Source organism: Misgurnus anguillicaudatus, chromosome 5, assembly GCF_027580225.2.
Source record: "Misgurnus anguillicaudatus chromosome 5, ASM2758022v2, whole genome shotgun sequence".
Lineage (NCBI taxonomy): Eukaryota > Metazoa > Chordata > Actinopteri > Cypriniformes > Cobitidae > Misgurnus > Misgurnus anguillicaudatus.
The window spans coordinates 10,248,034-10,269,553 of NC_073341.2; the positions used below are offsets into that span (position 1 = coordinate 10,248,034).

The following is a 21,520-nucleotide window of genomic DNA, read 5'->3' on the forward strand; positions in this document are numbered from 1 at the left end:
TGATTACATAATACGTAAAGTCGAGCTGGCGCATCACACAGCTAGTGCAAGATAAGAAGTTGTGGTTTAAAAGTACTTTGTTTTAACAAAATGACGATCGTTTCGCTAGATAAGACCCTTATGCCTTGGTTGGGATCGTTTAGAGCACTTTGAAGCTTCATTGAAACTATAAACTGTTGAGGTCTAATAAAGTTGACTATATGGATAAAAACATTTCTTAATTTCTTCTCGACTGAACAAAGAAAGACATAAACATCTTGGATGACATGGGGTTGAGTAAATAATCAGGATTACTTTTATAAAAGTGGAAAAATCCTTTAACAAGCTCAGCATGTGATACAAGTCATTAGTGTGAACAAATTATGGTATCATAGTATCAACACGACAAAACATTATCATTCAAAAACAAAAGAAGTCACTTGTGGTGTTTTCCATTGCATAGTCCCGCTCATTAAAGCTCACTTTTGGGCTTTCCACTGTGTACAGTACCTAGTACGTACCTGATCCTTTGTTTAGTACCACCTCGGTTAAGGTAAACAGTGCAGATCACTTAATCTGAGAGAATCGTCACTATCAGCGTCATTGCCTAATGTAAGATTAGCTCACCCTTGTGCACCGTCTAGCACACAACAAGTGATGTTTGTTTCTCGTTCCCACTTGTATGATGTCACAGCAGTAGGCAGCGCAAATATATCGACACGCCTATAATCCCTCCAACTCCGAAGTGGTACTCTGAAGCTATACAAGCCAAATAAAGTGAGCTGACACGACCTGACCCGTGGGGTAATATGCAATGGAAAAGCGTCATTAGTAGCAACTGAGCATCGTTTAAACGCTGACCATGTCCATCCCATTTTCTGATGGCTATTTCAAGCGGGATCATGCACCATGTTACAAAGCTCAAATCCTCACAGACTGGTTTTTTGAACATGACAATGAGTTCATTCTACTCCAGTGGCCTCCACAGTCACCAGAGCTCAATCCAATGAAGCCCCTTTGGGATGTGGTGGAATGGGAGAGTCCCATTATAGATGTGCAGCCGACAAATCTGCATGATGCTGTCATGTCATGATGTCAATATGGATTGAAATCTCTGAGGAAGGTTTCCATCACATTAGTCCCTTTCACACATACAGTCTTTACTGGTAATTTACTGGTAAATTGCAGTTAACAGATCATGTGTGAACAGAACCTTTCCGGTAAATCTGTGCTCCCAATTTACCAGTAAGACAGGTTGTAAGATTACCAGTAATTTACCGGTAAGCGCTATGTGTGAACGAAAATTATAGGATTACCGGCATTTAGAACGGACGACGTCAGACCGTGCTGACAGCTTCGGGCCAGTCATAGCGTTTTAATACAGATGACGCGTTTACCCCCGCACTGTTTACGGACGTTTCCACACACATGCTGCTTGAAAGTTGAGCACACCTGAAGTTTACGTCCACATTTCTTCACCAAAGTTGTTTAAAACAGCTTACCGCCGAATTGCCGACGTCCTTAGCACGCCCTCTGTGAAGCCTAACGTGCAAACAGTAGTGTTGTTAAAAACGCATTTTCGGTTTGACGTCGTCTCATTCAATGTTGTTTGGTCATGAGCAACTTCGCGACTGTTTACCACAGACGTGAAAACAGCAAAATACGGACCGTGGTTATGAACGACGTGGATTGTTTATGGTAATTTACCAGAATTACTGTGAAAGAGGCTATTGTCGAATCTATGCCACAAAGATTTAAGGAAATTTGGCGACAATAAAGGGTCCAACCCTATACTACTGTAGCAAGGTGTACCTAATAAAGTGGCCTGTGAGTGTACAATCCCACCCACTTTGAAGTGGTACTAAACTGCAGTGGAAAAGCAAACCAAAGTAAAACAAGCAGGGAAATCATAGATGACAGTATTGCAGTAGGTAAAACAGCTGTGAGCTGTAAAGAAAACACAGATAGATATGCTGCCAGATAGGGATGTTTATTTCTGACAAAACAATTAGGGTATAGAAGCAGATGGATTTGGGCTCTAAGCCGTGACTCTGTTTTTACTAGCGATGAACTATGCCTTATATGGTTTCTATTTTTACCACTTTTGTTAAACCAGTAAATTTGGTCACTGTAAAAACACAGGAAGCACTCTGGTAAATATGTTTCTTTTGTTGGACACATAGTAAGAGAAGTATTTGACCCAGATTCTTCATTATCTTGGTTCCCTCGTATCTTGTTTTACAGAGCAGCTGTGGTTATACAGTACATCTACTGAGGTTACTTTGTGGAGATTGCTGCCAAATGCTTCTGTCCAGAATGACGTTTTCCTCCTCGGTGTAAAGATGCAGTGCTGCAAATGGCCATAATTGTCACAGTTTCACTCAGTTCTCCCTCACCATCATCACCGTCACCGCCTTTGCCCTTCTCACACCACATGTTCGCCATTAGCACTTCATTAAACAGCATAGAAATACTCACCTCCAGCTCTCAAACAGTGTCTGGACTGTTTGATCTTAGACAGCAGACTCTTTACATCACTCCCCATCTGTTAAATGAACCCCCTAATTTAGTTCAACATTTGTCTCCCAAGTATTTAAGACAATAATTGATCCTGGCTCCAAACAGCTTCGCTTCCCAGAATCTGAAGTGGCTTTGGTTCTTAAATAAATTAAATCATCCCAAAGCATTTAAAAAAAAAGTTTAATACCTTCCAGAAAATGTTCTTCTTTAAAGGTGCAGTTTGTACATTTTTGCGGCATCTAGTGGTGAGGTTGCGCATGGCAACCAACGGCTCAGTCCATAGAGGAGCTACATTAGCCGCCACCGGACAAACATGTCATCGTCGAAGACAACTTAGTAAAAAAAGTTTGTCCATTAAGGGCTTCTGTAGAAACATGGCGGCACAAAATGGCGACTTCCATGTAAGGGGACCCTCGCTGTATGTAAATAGAAACATCTCATTCTAAGGTAATAAAAACATAACGGTGCATTATGAAAGGTCTTTATACACCCCTGATCATATAGTTTTTTATAATATTTTTCATTTATGATCCTTCTAAAAATTACACACTGCACCTTTAAATATATAAACATACAATATATCAAATAAAAAGAATAGACCCTCTGCTTTCAAACAAACATTTTGGATCAGTGGATGCTTCAGTGTTTTATAAGTTGTGTAAGAGCGCCACCTACTGGATAATAGCGGAAATATGGATTGCCATAAAAACTCGTAATTGCAGGGAAGCGATTTCTCTTAATTGATGAGATAACTTGTCAATGACAGGGAAAGAGTTAAAGATATCGCTGATACCACCATATTAAGCTGTGTGCATACTGCCAGTGTATAGATGACACAAGCAACAGTAACCGTTGGCGACAGGAAGTGGGCGTGTCCAGCTACGTGACAAAGTTAAGAAAACTTCAACGTTATGCTAATAATGAGTGGCTTTGGGGAGCGACTACCATTGAGAGTGAGGCATGGGGTTCACGTCATCTATTGTTTATTGAGAGGCCGGTTTGTTTATTTGTTTGTAACTGTTATTGAAGTTCTAAACGTAGGTTCAGGAGGAGCCTAAACATTCAGTCCTGTCAATCATCATTACGCACAAACTATATAAACCGCAAACACAGTGTTATTCCCTTGACAAATTTCTTTTCGGCAACCCTCCTCCTCATCTTCTCCTCCTCTATGGACAGTTTCATCAAACGCACGTGCGATTGCGCGTCTGGTCTGAACTTTGTTATGTTTTGGTTTCCTAGGTAATCTACGTGTTGTTTATTTTGCTTTGTTATATAAATAAACTACTTTAAAAGGACTTTGTTGATATTTATTCTTAGCAGAGTTTAGCGGAAGTTACGTGATGACCATGAAAGCCGCTTGTTTATGTTGTTACCGCTGAAACCGTTTATAATTATATCTTTTCCTCTACGCAGCTCCGGGGGTTCCTTAACTCTGAGCTCGAGTTCCCTTTGCGGACAGCAAGCCATTGTTGTTTTACCATTGTTCATTAAGATTGAATGGACCAGCGAGTGCTTGCACACTCCACTGCTTCGTTCTCATTTGTAGTCGCTCCTGAAAGTCGCTCATAATTTGCAAATAAGTTAAACATTGTCTCGTGACTGGACACGCCCCATCCAGTCACCATCGGTCACTGTTGCTCGTGTAGCCAGAAGTCGCCAAGCTTCCACTGAAATCAATGAGATTGCGTCGCTCTGCTACTGTTAGTCACTGCTAGTCTGAATGCGGCTGGGTGATTCTCACGAAAACTTGGTTTTAAAAATGTCAAGCATGAAAATTTTTAAATTGCTTAAATTTACTTTTTTTCCCACCAGACATTGAAAAACAAAGTCTGGAGTAAATGGGAACATTAATTTAAAAACTTTTACTTATCATTTAACACTTTTTGTAACATAATTTAAAAAACTAGTCCTAAAAAATCTCATTACCGCAACAGTCAGAAAACATCAACACTGACATATTTTCAAAATGACATGACAAACCTGAAAGAACATAATTTGGAGATTCTGCACATGCATTTAAAATCAAAGTATTATGCTTCTATTAATTAAATTAACATTTAATAAGCATCTGTTGCGGTAATGATAATCAAAATGTCGTGTAAGCATTCTGACAAGACAATATTTCAAATTAACTGTAAAAAATGATCTTACCTGGTAGTCATCTTGAAGTAACTGGTCCATGTGCTTGTTCACTCAAAATCAAACTTTATTAAAATTCTGTATGTGTGCTTAAACTGTTCTCAAAAAGTGTTGCGGAGGATGAGAACATCAGGCATGGACACATCATTTTCCTAATTTTTCTTCATTATTATTATACATGAATATTCAGTAAATATTTTTTCTGTCATCTAAAGTAAAACATCCATTTATTTTTTTTCTTAAAATTTTTGTGTTAATTTGATTAAATTACAACATAACGCAGCCGGACACATTGCGGTAATGAGAATTTCAGCAGAAAATGAGATACAATTTACAATTATAAATTCTTATGTTGAAATCACACATTGTGCAAGGTAGAACACAGTATTGTGTTAATTCTGATGCTTTTTAATGTTACTATATTACACATTTTAAAGCTAAAATCATTAGTGCCGTGGTGTTTCAATGGTTTCGTGAGAATCACCCAGCTAAACCATCCTCTTAGTGAATGACGAAAGACGGATGAAGTAAACTTGTTCCCAAAAGTTATTTGCATAAAGTTGAACTTTGTCGCATAGCTGGACACGCCCACTTCTTGTCGACAATGGTCGTGGACGTTGTTGCTCTTGCTCATGACGCCGGAAATCGCCAAGCTTCCATTGAAATGAATGAGATCACATTGCTCTGCCGTTGCTAGTCGCTTAGTGGTGTGCACACTTAATATAATTTTAATTTAAATTAGCAACGCCTACTAATGACCTCATTTAAAGAGACGGGCGACACACAGTGACAATAGTCTCTGCCGGTTTGCACGCAGCTTCAGTCGTATGCAGTTGTGTCTGTCATCTCTCTGCTGTCAAGCTGAACTTATGGTAACAATAAAGACAGTCTGATCAGAGACCGTGATGTTACAAAACAAAGATGTCAAACGTCTGGAAATTAAAACCGAACATTAGTCAAGTGAGAGGAATTTAGATAGACGCAGCATTACCAGACGTGTGTGTCTTAATAGAGAAAGTTGTATGGCCTGATGATTGAAAAAGGATATTGAGGCTACAACTGGCTGATGGCCCGGTTACTTTTAAAAAGGAGAGAATGCAGATACACAGACAAAGCAAGACTTGTGTAAGACTGCTGTGTTAGATTAATGCTCTCAGATGAGAGACAAACATAACACTTGGATGACAGTAGAGCTGTGGTGTATTGGTAAAAAGCTAGGGCTGGTTACTATAAGATTCCTGGCTCAAATTCTGGGGTAGGCGATATTTACAAAACGCTTTGAAAAGGTATGTCGGCCGAGTACCGAAACACACTTGTAGCCAATCAGCAACAAGGGGCGTGTCTACTAATGACGCGGATGACAGAGCGTTCAGTTCTATCAAACCACTATGGGGTTCTAGCAAATCCTGGTGAAAAAATTCAGTCAAGCAAGGAAACTTACTGTGAGTCTTTTGAGCCTGCAACATGTGCGGTCTCTATCTTCTGTTTCCAGGCGTTTGTCAGCAGCAACATTCTGATCTCTTTCTCATGTGCCAGGTGTGAACATCACCTTCCATGCAGTGCTTTAAGTGGCCTAAAAGAGGTGCCGGTACTCTATTTTTTTTTGCGCTGACCTATATTGAAGGGGTTTTATATTCAGCCGACCTTGTAAAAAATAATAAATCCTTTTATAAGTTTGTCGATTAGCTTGAGCTAGAAATAGCCTCTGAACATAAATAAAATCTGCAAAAGGTAGATATGCGAGTAAAATTTTCAGCATGGTTAAATGCTAAAACTAGTTGTTCAGATAGAAAGAGCTTGAAAATAACTTAAAAATGACACCAAGACCTTGTCTATGGGTTCAAGAATAACAAAATACTGGCCATTTGAAACTCGAAAGTCATTTATTTTGTCCCATTGTTTCCATTTTGCGGGTTAAAACTATACTGTGCACGTCGTTCAAATTCATTGAAATTTCATTCACTTGTAGTTTAGCAATTAAACTAAATGTATATTACAATTTCACGGAGATTATCACGTACCTACAAGGCTTGCGTCTGACCTGCAGCTATCATTCTGGCTTGGTGGGATGTCAGCCAGCGAGTCCTCTGATTCTGACCTTGTTCTTTTACTACTCAGAGTCTAAAACAAGGAGGGCATATTAAGTGTTCATTGTATTTTCATTTTAACCGAGCAGCTATGGTTGCGCGTTTCACACACCTCTCCAGAGCACATTGACACTGACTGACCGACGCATGCGCTTTTAACTTGTAAATGCAAGGGTGTGTGGGTAATGTAGTCTCTGCTCTCGGTGGGACGAATTAGGAAGCGTACATTAAGGGTGCTCTGAAAAGCCGCAGCGCAGCCAAAGGATTAAATTAAACCTTTGATTTTTAAACAGATGTGCAAATGAGCGTTCCGATACGCTAAAAGCACATTCTGGCCGCACGGAGAGGTGGTGGTAGGCTCAAGAGCTATTTTTGGAAGTGGCGGTACTGAGTACCGGGCCGTTCCGGCCCACTTAAAGCACTGATTCCATGTGATACGGAGCAAAACCATTCACTAGTTAAAACACCAAAACACATTCAAAACACATAAATACTCATTTACGACATCTTTGCCTGGGTTGTGTACGTATGTGTAAGGCGGGGCAATCAAACGAATGTCCAGATCCTTTTGGGGGTAGGGGCGTGTTTTCGGCACGGGGTTGGTTGTCACATTGTGCCAGAGTGTCTTTGATGGTTAATTACTTCCTGTTACAATACATTGTAAAAGTAAAAAGTATACACATTTAAAGCCAAGACCCCAAGCTTTCATTTCATATAGGAATTACTGCTGAAAGATTTTTTGAAGATGAGCAATTCATGCATGAGTAAAAATTGTGACAACCAACCCCGGTCTCCCCTACTTTTGAATTCATTTCTTATGTGCTTATGGCATGTTACGCTGGAACAAGTGAGCATAAGGGTGAGAGGGAAAACCTTAACTACACCACTGCTTCACACTTTGGCACAGTGTGCTTTAATTTTATTTTTTAAACACCTCGCTGAGGCCTGTTTTTGTCAAACCTCTACTATTTTGTTCAGTCAATCACATATTTTAATTGCATTTGCATTTTATTTAAACCTCTATTAAATAAATCCTTTATCGAGATTTAAATCTGAGTTTAAAGTTATGGTACACCTTTAAATCCATGATCAAAATAATCAAAATGATGGGTTAAATGTAAATCTCCTTTTTTTAAACAAGGTTTTAAGTTTGGTGTGACAGAATTATTAAATAAATATTAGATATTAGTCATTTATTGTCTTTGATTTCCTATTACTAAAAAAATAGGGGTTTTCTTCATTGCTTGTCCTATTTTGGCACAATCCCTAAATTGAATGAGTAGTTTTATAAGGGCACCATCTCGCATAAAATTAAACTGCTATTTTAAACATATTCTACCTGCCTTCCTGATATAAATTAATATTAATTCGATATGATTATTAAAACTGATCCACTAATTTGGGCAAAGAGCACTAATGACTTGTTTAAGACTTGAAGCATTAAAGCCAATGTTGATTTTTGAAATCACCTAAACAAACACACCCCTACCCCAATAGACCAGCCCAACTCCCTTCTCCAAAGTGTTTTTCAAAAATCAGGCACCCCACCTTTAAAGTTGATGACTTGTAGCTCGACTTGGACTTGCCTGTCTTGACTTGGGACTTGATTCGAGACTTGTATGCAAAGACTCAAGACTTACTTGTCACTTGCAAAACAATGACTTGGTCCCACCTCTGTTATTTGGCCCTGTGATAATAAAAAGGTTCAAACGAAATGTTGGTTTTTTTTGAAAATGTTAAAATGCTGAAAGTTTTCTTTGATTGTACAGTCTGGACAGTATAAACAACATTATGTCTGTAAACCGTGTGTGTGCGCGTGTGTGTGTTGTGGTGAAATTCTTTATTAGTTTTCAGGAAATTGGGACAAGGAGCTTCATATTTTTCCCTAAGCGTTTCTGGTAAACAACCAACAAAAATCCCTTTCCTGTGTATCATTAAAACTTGTCTGGCTTTTATAGTTTCCTACAGTTACAGGAGACTCTTAGACCCTCACACCACCTCCAACCTGCCTCCAGTAAACATACTGTACAGTGAGATTGCGGTTGTGTTTGTCTGGTTATTTATTCACTGCCAGAAAATGGCACTGTGGAGATACAATTTTGTTCCTAGTAGAAAAAAACTTTAACTGTATCTTTAAAGTTACACAATAAGTCATTATGGCACAATTATATACTCAAAACAAGTTATAAAAGTACTAGGGTACTAAATGGACCCTAATGGGGCGTACACACCAAACGCGCAAAACAATTTGCGCAAGTAGATTACATACAAAGTCAATGCAAAGATGCAAATAGATTCAAACTTGTGCAGGGCGATGCGTGTAAAAATATTCAACTCAAGCAAAGAATTAGGGTACCACTCCGGTTGCCAGTTGTACCTTAAAAGTAAACCTTTCTTTCTGATAGTGTTGGCAGTAGTCTATTATGACACATGATTTATTGATTTTTTTTACATTGTTTAACAAAATGTCAACTTTTATGCAGCTATGCTAATTATCACTTGATCTCAGAGACATTTTTCCAATACACAATGTCAAAGTTGAATTACTTCACATTGAAAGGAATAGTTCACTGAAAAATTAAAATAACCCCATAATTTACTCACCTTAAATCCCAGAGTATAGTCTGTTTTTATGTATATGCAAATGTACGCACACAATCGAACGTTGCAAAGCATAGTTACACAAACGTTTTACGCATGCACATTGTGACGAAATGCATCTCCTGGGCTACATAATATTTTCCTTTATGTGCATGCACGACCTACGCCTACAAAGTACACACGGTTACAAAAATCCGGCAGTGCACATATAATGCGCGCATACTTTTCTGATGACGAAATTACGCGGACCCTCATGAATGCGTAAAAATTGGACTATTTGACTTTCTTTCTTACATTTTCTGTGGTACTAATTAATGCCATTACAATGCTAGGAAGAGCCAGGATATTATTAAATATAACTGTCTTTGTCTGAAGAAAGAAAGTCATATACAACTAGGATGGCATTATGGTGACTAAATTATGGGATAAATTTTATTTTCTGGTGAACTACTCCTTTACGTTGTCTGGATTTATAGCTATAACAAACAACCTTAAGGTATTAGTCCAACATAATCCCATGGCAAATAGTTTTATAGTCACAATTTTTTTTTTGTAATTTTTTCGTGTCCATGGCTTTTTTTGTTTCTTGAGCACAAATGTCTTTTTCGTGTCCATAGCACGACTTTCTTTTTCGTGTCATTTTATGTATTGTTTTCTACATGCTTTTAAAACTATTCTCGCCTGGAGTTGGGGTTAGAGTTGGGGTTTGGGTTAGGATGCCTAAAAATGTAACAGAAAGTGATTCCAACCCCAAGCGACAATGGTAAGAAAATAGGAACAAAATAATAAGAAATCAATACATAAAATGACACAAAAAAGTCGTGCAACGGACACAAAAAACTATTTACAGAAATTCGTGCGACTGACACGGAAAAGACATTTGTGCTCAAGGCACGAAAAACACTTAATTTTGTGCTTTAGTCATAAAGACAACAGCTTTGTCAGTATTTATGTACTTTGTAATCAAAAACTATGTCCCAATTCAAAGGCTGGACACAACCTGAATCTCGGGATAGCCTTGGCTGTGAAGGATCCATTCGTTTGATTCTTCGCAGCTTGAGGAAAGGATGAATTTTGCATTTTAAGCATCCTTTGAATTGGGACGGTCTTACTGGCCTTCAGTCGCACTGCTGTGACGCAATGCAGCCTTCGGAGGTCACAGCCTTCGAATTGGGAAACAGCTAGTTTTTGCCTGACAAATGATACAACGACCATAAAGCAATATTGTACATCTAGTGTCCAAAATATCATCGTGAATTGTTTGGATGGGGGACTGCTGTCTACAATAACACCCTAGCAATGAGTTTTCCATTTTTTTTATTTTAGTTTATCCATTTGAAATGTTAAAATATTTTGTTCTTTCTCCCTCAGGGTCGATGTATAAACTTCACTCGCATCAGGTCCAGTTCTCCTCCTCATTATTCAAACTACAACCACCACTCTTCACCCGTCTACACTTCCCCAGAAAACTTCAACCCACCTCCTCCTCAGGGCCAGCTTCCCCCACCTCCTCGCAGTCCACCGGCCTCCCTCCCCTCCAGTTTTCCTCCCCTACCATCCACCCCGCCTCCTCATTCGATTACTCCGTCCCCTCCCATTACCCCGCCTCCGTCTTATTCTCCACCCCCTGTTTGGTCTTCACCATCCACTGCCTTTTTTTCTCCATCCTCTCTTCCGCCATCACCTACTTCCTCCCTGCCTCCACCTCCTCAGGCCCCACCCCCATGCAGAGCTCCGCCTCCGGACCGCCCACCTCCGCGGCCTTCCGTGTAATCTGCCAAAAGAGTGGACTACGGTGAAGGCTTGAAGTTGAGGTAATCAGGAAATATAAATATACTTGGAAATATATTTTCCACAACCTTATCTTTGCTGAAACCTCAGCGTGGTTTCAATCGAATTTACAAAGAGCCACCTGTGGCGTCAAGGGCATCTGCCCAATTACATGAAACAGTATACAAGTCACCATGCATTTGCTTGTTTGTGAACTAAATTCACAAAGCAGACATTTCATTGATGGATCCACAGATGTTTCAAAGTCAGGCACATGGGACCGTTTCATAAAGGAGATATATAGAGGACAGCTGAATGAACTTTCTCGCTCCGAATGTGTGTTTGACGACAATCAAAGAAATGTGTGAACAGTTTTTGACTTTTTTCAATTTGTTACCATTTATAACACCATAATGGCTTTCCGAAAAACCAAACAATGTGTCGTATTCATTTTTGATTGATGTTTCTAATGAAAGCCCCTTGTTTGCTTTCAACCACATTTTTGGTGAAACCATGTCTCTTGCCATTGGACGGAAAAAGCTGTTGGTCGTTCAGGTAATCTTTATTTGTGCAATAGTGATTTTAGTGGCTTTGATTTGTAGGGGCATACGGTATTTTTATTAGATATTTTTCATAAAAATCGTGAGACCAGCCAAACTAGAATAAGAACCGACTTGAAACATCAGGAATAAATGTACCTGAAATGTGCAACATGATCTCACAAAGTTCCGCGGGGTAGTCACGGAATTCTGTGCTCATCTTTCCGTGGCATTTTCACGGATCTCCGCATTTTTCCGTGGCCCTGCTACGGACTGTCTTTTTCCGTGGCATTCTCACGGATTGGTTACTCAACTGCTTTTTCCTATTTTCAAACCATTTTCGCTTCAGTTTAGGGTTAGATTTGGTGTTTGCGTTAGGATGTCACTTTAAATATTGGTTTATACAATTTTTTCTGATTTATTCTTTTATATTTTCTAAACTTTAAACAATTGTCGCCTGGCGTTGGGGTTAGAGTTGGGTTTGGGTAGGGATGTCATTTCATGTAAATCTAACCCTAAACAGAAGCGAAAATGGTAAGAAAATAGGACAAAACAGTTGAGTAACCAATCCGTGAGAATGCCACGGAAAAAGACAGTCCGTAGCAGGGCCACGGAAAAATGCAGAGATCCGTGAGAATGCCACGGAAAAATGAGCACCAAATTCCGTGACTATGCCACGGAAATTCGTGAGATCAGGTACCAAAGCAACATCACCTTACTTTGCACATCTCACATTTGTAATGGTGGATAGTTGCAACACTAAAATATTTAGTAGGAACAATCATACTTTTACACATGCTGTAATGTAAAAATCCATGTATCCTTTTGTATAGTTTTCTTTTGATATACATTTTTTTCTGTTCTGTTGTTGTTGTTGTTGTGTTTTTATATTATTATGGCATGATTGAGTTTTCGAATAATGTAAAGGAAAGACAACATGAGAGTTTCCCAGAAATAGTTTTATAGTCGTTTTCTCTTTGAATAATATCCACAGCAGATTATAAAATAGTTTTATGTGTTTTGCAAAAAACTATTTACAACCAAAGTCTAATCAATTTGATATATGTGTTTGTTTGTATTCATAAATTACATTTTGTATGTATTGTCATAATATAGCACAGCTGCATCATCCACGATCCTTGAGCTCTTGTCATCTCTCGTTGTATTCACTTTAAATTATTGCAGTCCCATACTGATGTCACTGCTGTGTTTATATGACTCTCAAGCCCTGATTTAAAAAAAGTGTTTTATTATGTGTCATGGATAATTTACATCTGAGAACTCGTATACATCAGACATTTTAAAAGAATTATAAAAAAAATCTTTCTCCAATTTTTACCTTGTGTTCGTTCTGTAGTTTTGAAATAAAATGTTATGAAAGTTTCACTGGTCCATCTGTTTGCATGCATTGCTGCATGAGTTGAATGTTGAAAACTATTTTAAATCGACCTACTGTAAATATTCAATTAATTTGATATATTAAGAATTATAACACCTTTGCAAAGTGTTGTAGCAGGAAAGTGGTAATTTTCTAATTATTGGTTTTACCCCATTATATGTACACTGCAAGAAATGTACCATTTATGAACATATATGTATACATTTGGTACCAATATGTACCTTTGAGGTACTATTATGAAAACTTTTAAGTACAAAGGTGTACTTTTTGAAAATGTACTTCCCAAGGGACAGCTAGGGACCATTTTTTTTACCTTTTTTTTCTGACGGTATATATGATACGAGGCAGCCTGATCTCATGAGAATTCACACATATTTTACAAGTTGGCAAATAACATACGATTATCATAAAAAAAATAACGCAACCCCACCCCTAAACCTTAACGTCACAAGGGTAAAAGCAACTTGTATTAAAACGTACAAATGTGGTCGTGCCAATTGATACAAATTAGCCACCTCGTAATATACGTACGAATTGCCATAGGATAGCGTTGGGCGAGCCAAACCAAAACAATTATGAGTACGGACTTGAAACATCAATAAAAAGTACTTAAACTATTACAAATGTAAGTAGCGTTGTTTGGATTTGGTACGTTTTATGTTTGCATTACTATAATATTTTGTGCATAATGCTTAAGCAAAGAGAAATGTTTTGGTCGATTCGTTTCGAACAATGAACTCTTTCCCCACCATTGACGGGTTATTTTGTCAATTAAAGGTAGGCTATCTAATTTTGAAAAATGCTAACGATAGCCGACTAGCAATGAAATCACGATCCCACCTTCCTTTCAAATCGCCATCCAAAGTCACACCTCTTTCAAAACACACAAACACACACAGATCAGACGGTCACATCTCATGTCTCATTAACCAGTGAGAAAACTTTGCAGTACAAAGTGAATAACACTTCCATAATAACCCAAAATAAACTGGTTTACATCAGAATTAGTTAAAGCACTTTCGGTTGTGTAGACGTAGTAACTATATTGTTACGCTAATCTGTAAACGAACACAAATTTCCTAAGTAACACAATGTTTCATCAAAGTATATCATCTGAATCCATCTCAATACAAACGTATCGCGTACCTACCTTACCAAAATAAACAGTCCGCCGACCCTTTCAGACCCTTTGCGTCCTGCAGCTGTTTGCATCTCGTGATAAAGCAGTAAAGTTACCGATGTTCATTTGGGTTTTTGGTGATCCAGGCAGTTTTTGCTGTTGTTGTTATAAAAGATGTCTTTTGTTTTGTGGCTCCTGTGCAGGTTGTCAATTCATCAGGAAAGTTTGCCATTCTCCCTCTGTTTACAGATGGGAGGTGAGTGCATGTGAACACGCCGATGATGTATGGTGTCTGCGTGAACAACACTGTAAAAAAATTCAGTAAAAAATTACAATGTTGTTGAAGCTGAGTTGCCGTTGATTTACCGTAGATTTAAATTTATGTTATTTACTGGCAAGAGTTTGTTCAAAGTTAAATACATTTTAAATATTAATAAGTGTTTATCTTTACAAAATAAAACTATACAATAACAGCGTCATGCAAAGCATTCTGGGAACCAGAAAGTTTTTTGCTTCAGATTTTGTTTCCCAGAATGTTTTGCTTGATGCTGTTTTTTTTAGTTTTACTCCGTAAAGACAAAGACTTGTAAATGTTAAATGTTCATTTAACTTTGAGCAAAATGTTGCCAGTAAATAACATAAATTTAAATCTACGGTAAGTTACCGGCAACCCAGCTGCAATTTCTATGGATTTTTTTACAGTGAAGCTGCGCAGTGGCATTCAAATTACGCTTACGGATGAGGGACAAAAAATTCAACATGAACATTTTTTGGTCCTACGCCTTTCACGGATGACATACAGTACATTTCTACAAATACATTTAAAAAACTTAACATACTGTAGTGATTGCTATCAGGATGTGAGGAGACTTTTAACCAGCATAACTAAAAATGTTTCTGGATCAAATGCCTTTAAGAGAAAACGCTTACCTGCCAGTGACAAGTTTTTACAGCAATCCATATTTCTGTTATTATCCACTAGGTGGGGCTCTTACACAACTTATAAAACACTGAAGCATCCACTGATTCAAAAACAGTATAAACTCTGTCAGTGGCGGTTCTACACGGAGGCCAAGGGTGGCCCGTGCCTCTGTAGACAAGTCCCTGGCCACCCCTGTGGCCACCCCGTGCTGACTAAATAAAAAAGTATAAATTTATTTTGATTTTACACGCGAGCGCCAAAAGCGGAACTAATCCGACGCATAACGTTCTAAACGTGCAAATTAGAGCGGCGCACCCAACCACTGTAGCTGGCTGCGGGTGCTGGGTGCTGCTCAGAGAGTGTCTCAATTTGTTCCCAATTTCCCGATGTTGAGAATGTGTATCCAGGTTTGGGCACTGGTAAGGACTCTAGCTCACTTGACATTGGGACACTGTTCACTTGTTCTCCTGTGACGTGGCTGCTTAAGCGCGGTGATCATTCACAGCTGTTACTCATCAACAACCGGCAAAACCAACATCTCGCTAACTTTTTAAAGTTTACACATTGTAAAAAGCGCTGTAATTATGCTCTTACATACACGTGCATAAAATTGGAGGAATATAATTAAATGTGTCATGTAAAAATGTTTACAATTTAAAATAAATATTATTTTAAATACTGATTAGATTGTGGTCCCTAACTGTCTAGCAATGTGTGTTTATATGTAAACTAAAACAAACGTTTGTCTTTATAAAAGTTTGCATTTCATAAAGTTTATTGAGTAGGCTCGCATGATTTTCGGTTGGGGGGCTTTAGAAAAGAGCCCAGCTCCCCTTTTGCACCTGCACTCACTCTTGTATTAAATAAAGATTTATATGATTGTAAAGTAAGATAAAGTTTATGGGGCAGTTTCCCGGAGGGGGATTGGACTGGTCCTAGACTAAAATAAATGTAAGAGCTGTCCAAACTGAAAACAACTTGCAATGCCATATTTTAAAATACACCAGTGCCCTTTGTTTTGCTTCAAAATGCACACAAGTAATGTATTTAGTAAGGCATGTTTGTTAAAACTAGTTATATTTCCTAATTAAACTAAGGCCTAGTCTTGTCTTAAAATAATTCCTGTAACCACCCATATAATCTTTAAATATAATTTCTTGCCTTTTTTTATGTGCCCCTCTGGTAAAACACTGGCCCCTACTTGGCCCCCCTAGTGAAATTTGTCTAGAACCGCCACTGAACTCTGTGTTTTGATCTTTGTTCTAAATCTGTGCCGGTTGCATGAAACTCCTTAAGTAAGTTTCCCTGAGGGAGGAAAAATCCCTGGAGGTAAGGGATTTCTTTAAGAAATCTTAACCGTCACCCTTACCTAAGTGGTTTTATTAAGCATTTTACGGTAGTCTCTGACATAACATGTAATGGAGAAGCGGTTGCTATAGTTACAAAATCTCACAGCGTAAACAAATTAACGCACGCAGCTCAACAGACGGCGGATTTATGTACAATGAAACGTCGCAGATAACAGACTGTAAAGTACTGCATGTATAAAACCTCAACGTAATTTAAACTTGAAGCACTTTAGATTGACTGACGATCAAACCGATGTTCTCCTAATAAATGTGCATCACTTTTCTCTAAGGGATTCTTTTGATTGTTAGAAATGCGCGTTGGTACTTCCTTTTCTTAAATAACAATAAATTCAGCCATCGCGTGTGACGTTAAGGGACCTGTTATAGTCCCTTAAGTTTTTATGGGAAAATGGGGCTTAAGGACTTTGTAGCAACATATAGCAGAATACTTTAGCATTTAAAGGGGCAGTGTGTAATTTCTAAAGGATCTCTTGACAGAAATGCTAAATAATATACAAAACTATATTATCAGAGGTGTATAAAGACCTTTTAATAATGAACCATTATGTGTTTATTAGCTTAGAATGAGACGTTTTTATATAAATTCACATCGGGTCCCCTTACAATGAATTCGCCATTTTGTGCCACAATGTTTCTACAGAAGCCCTTAACGGACAAACCTTTTTATTAATTTGTTTCCGTCGATGACATGTTTTTACGGTGGTGGCTATAGCTTCTCTATAGCTGTGTCTGAAACCGCTCCCTATCCACTATATAGTGCACTATATTGGGTGTCGGACATTTTGTAGTGGTGTCCGAAACCTGAGTAAACAACTTCATTCCCTACATTCATTCACTACTTTTTACCTACAATGCACTCTGATTTTGAGGGTACATTCGATGTACACTCGTTCACTCATATTTCCCATGATGCAACGGGAGACGAACGCGTAACTTGAATCAGCTGAAGGATACTGACAGGAAACACCAAACATTTTATTGTTGTCAGTTATTTTCTACTTTTTGAAAATAAACAAATGAAAAATAATTGCGTTATCTTTTATTTAAAATCGAATACACATTTTTATTAAACAATAAATAAACAGCAGTAAATAAATATTATAAGCAGTTGTTTTGTTCTCTTTATTACCAACTAATACAATAAACACGACAAATGTGAAAAACAGTAAACTTTACCATTTCACAGCACAATCAATAAAGCCACACAGGTGTTTATGATGAATCTCTGCGACAGCTCTTTGACGCATGATATTTGCGTCAGTGTCTGAAATCGCTCACTCATTTTCATTTGCTTCTTCCCCATATAGTGGACTCAACTGTCATTCCCCATATAGGGAATAGTGAATGAGTGAACGAGGGAACAGTTTCAGACACAGGTTATGTGTTTCAAAAGCGGGAGGTGAGGAGTGGACTAAGCCTTTTGGTTGCAATTCGCAACCTCGCCACTAGATGCCGCTAAACTTTACATACTGCACCTTTAAGGATAAATACTTATGACAGCCTTATGTTTCCCTAAGTGAACCCTTAAGTTTTTTTCTTGCAACTCGTTTCTTTTTGAGGGTATACCCTTAACCTTAAAGGATTTCTTAGCTTAAGGCCTTTCATGCAACCGGGCACTAATCTGTAACAGAAGTCCTTTAAAAAAAGCAATTATCTACTTTTTGCTCAAAAATTTTTATTTTTGAAGAAACCTTTCCATATTTGAGAGGTAATAAAAAAAATCCGTAGAAATTTGCAGCTGGGTTGCCGGTAACTTACCGTAGATTTAAATTTATGTTATTACTGGCAACATTTTGTTCAAAGTTAAATGAACATTAAACATTTAAAGTCTTTGTCTTTACAGAGTAAAACAAAAAAAACAGCATCAAGCAAATCATTCTGGGAAACAAAATCTGAAGCAAAAAAAAAAACAGAAAAAGTTTGATGATGATTTTTGGTTCCCAGAATGCTTTGCATGAGGCTGTTATTGTATAGTTTTATTCTATAATGATAAAGATTTGTAAATATTTAAAATTTATTCAACTTTGAACAAACTTTTGCCAGTAAATAACATAAATTTAAATCTACGGTAATTTACCGGCAACCCAGCTGCAATACCATTGTAATTTCTACGGATTTTTTTTACAGTGTAGGATGAAACTGTTTTTTTTTTAAGCAGACTGTCTGTTCTTTTATTTGATATATTGTATGTTTATATATTTATAGAAGAACATTTTCTGGAATTCATAAACCACAAAAACATACTGGCGCTGGCTGGCAACTTTAAAAAAAATTGGCAGGGAAAGAGTTAAGTGTAAGGGCATTCATCTTTGCTGAGATTGAATAAACTGACATTGGTACCATTTCTTGAAAATGATCCAGGCCTTATAAGACTTCTATGGCAGAGAGTTATTGCAAATATTTGGAGAAAATCAGACATTGGTTACACTGACTTAGTTAACATAAATTCAATAATTAAATCAATTAAATATCGATCAGCATTTGTAATCTTGTTACCCCTCACATTTACACCAGTGTTGTGATTTGGCGTCTCTGCTGCTAATTCTCTTTGGACCAGGTGTAATTTAGTCCAGGCAGTCTCTCGGGCAACACATCTACAGACATCAGGCATCTCGTGAGACCATTAACCGTTCGTGCCATCACTTGGGTCTGATTTCAAAGGATGTCAAAAGCAGTCTTCATTCATTGAGTCATAGCACCACCCTAGCAAGGTTTAACTCAAATGTTTCAAGTGTAGCCAAAGACAAACAAATGAAAGTGTCCTGGAGAAATATATGGAGATTAGTATGCATGAGATTTTCTCCAGCAGTGCAGTGGCACCCATGAGACCCATGTAGCTTGTTTTCTCTTACAATCTTTTAAGATTTAAAGTGATGCTTTGTCCAGCTGGTATTAGTTCAACTCACTCTCTCTCTCTCTCTTTCTTTCTCTGTCTGTCAATGCTTTTTCATATCGACACGCTTACTCAGTTACTGAAAGAGGTTTAATGGTTACCTCATATGGACCACATTTGTTTACACTGTGAGCCAGGATTAAGATCTTTAAAAAATGTAATAGCATTACCTCCCACTTTATTATACAGCAGAACTAAAGAAGTCTAATAGAAGAGCTGAAAATTCTTTTGTACGGTTGATGTCATTTATATAACGCTTTTTACAATGTTTCATTGCTTCAGAGAAGCTTTACAAGAGGCTATTTTTTTTTAAATATATAGAATATCAAACTAACGATTCTTATCCTTGTGGGTCATATGTGCCCTCATAAACTTCAAAATCTGAAAATATACTTCCGCCCTCTTGAAGACGATACTTCTCTGATGACGTCAACTAGACTAGACCACTTGGGTGGAGCATACATTAGGCCCCACCCCCTTCCCCAACCCCCCAAATGTCAATCTTTTCAGAATGAAACACCTACTTCTCTTTATCCAATCAATTCACAGTGAAAAACATGCGATTTTCTTTATGCGATATTTGGTTTCTCTCGGAAATACTTCAAAATACTGAAGTAAAGTCAATCTTGACTTCCTGTTTACGAAGACTTTAACCTTTGTTAAAGTGCAGGACTCCCACACCAAACTTAATACTAGTCAGAAGGCTGGTTACAACGGCAGGAACAAGAATCAAGACTACAGCTAGATTGTCAGGATCGTGCTCTAATAAAACATGAACAAAACCCATTGCAGAGTCTAAAGCTACTTCATGCATACTGACTTATTAACACAGTTAAAGAGTTGGCTTTCTCATGCTTAACATAGGCAAGGTGTCAAAAAAGCAGTTGGACGTATGATTATTATGAGTATTTCTGTACCGTATTATGAGTATTTCAGTACCGAATGCACAGACATTTTTTTGAACACGAAAGATTCATAACAATCTTGCTTTATTTCTTTTATGGGCATTTCAGTGCAGTAAGTACAGTGGAAGTCCTTATATGGGCATGTTTACCAGAATAGTGCACAACAATTAAAAGCTGACACGAAATCAACATTACCAAAGAAGTTTGTTGTTGTTTGTGAGGTAAATAAAAGGTCGTTCAGTTTTCCAATGAACCCAGCATTATGGAAACAATGGATATAGTTTGTTTATTCGTGGTAGCAGTTTGTTTAACATGCATTTTGTTGAAAAGGGCAGGTTTTTTTTTTTGCAGTTTTTGCAACTGCCTCTTGCTTAAACATACCAGTTTTATAACTGCTGTGCTAAAACATCAATCAAATAATATTGTACAATATAATATGTGAACCCACACAACAAAGATATATTTTTGACAATATATTTTTCAAATATCATTTTAAATATATTTCAAAATATACAAAAATGGCCAAAAAATATATGTAATGTAATCTGAAATATATATTTAAAAAATAATTTTAAAGCATTTATATTTACGTCGCATTGAAAGAAAAACGTTTTATGTCACAAACCTGTAAACATAACATTTTATACTTACACTTTTTTATACAAACTTTTATATTTTGGCCAGGAAAAATATTTTTTTGACATATGGGTTGCAAAATTAGACATTTATTTATTGCCCCTGAAATACATTTTGAAATATATGTTAATATATGAAGAGTTTTGTTGCAAAACGAGATACATCTGTTTTTTTTATTGTTCAGAAATCTTGTTTTTTTTTTGGTTGTGCATTCCAATTAATATCAATTCAGTTTGTTTGTTTTGATTTGAACCTTCATAATTTAAAAAATACAGCTAAGTAGCACCATAAAACAAAATCATAACATGATAACATAATAATAAACAAGTTTTGACAAAAATGTTAAAAAATGGATTTATCTCGTTTTGCATCGAAACTCTTCATATGAAGGTTTAAAACTAAATATATTTTCAAACTAAAATGTAATTAATTCAAAATATATTTAATTAAGTTTTACTTTCTAAAAAAAATATGAGGAGAGAAAGATTGATTGACCACAACCAGATTAGAAAATGTTGAACATGAACAACTGTGAGCTATTATGGAAAGCATCAGATATGCATGAAAGGACACAACATTGGGATAAGCTGGATAGGAAATTGGCCAAAAATGATGTTATAACATTCCATTCTTATCA

At 37.3% G+C, this 21,520-nt stretch overlaps 1 protein-coding gene across 3 annotated transcripts in view; it reads left to right on the top strand.

The window, feature by feature from the left end:
* Positions 1–13,021, top strand: part of antxr1a (ANTXR cell adhesion molecule 1a) — a 70,746-nt gene extending 57,725 nt beyond the window's left edge. For 2 of the 3 annotated variants that reach the window (XM_073867502.1, XM_073867504.1), the window contains 2 exons: positions 10,701–11,804; positions 12,335–13,021. In XM_073867502.1, the coding sequence (XP_073723603.1) occupies positions 10,701–11,102 (402 nt within the window). In that variant the 3' untranslated portion in view covers positions 11,103–11,804; positions 12,335–13,021. The remainder of the gene's footprint in view (positions 1–10,700; positions 11,805–12,334) is intronic. The other variant, XM_073867503.1, reaches the window with a different exon arrangement.
* Positions 13,022–21,520: the final 8,499 nt, after the last annotated feature.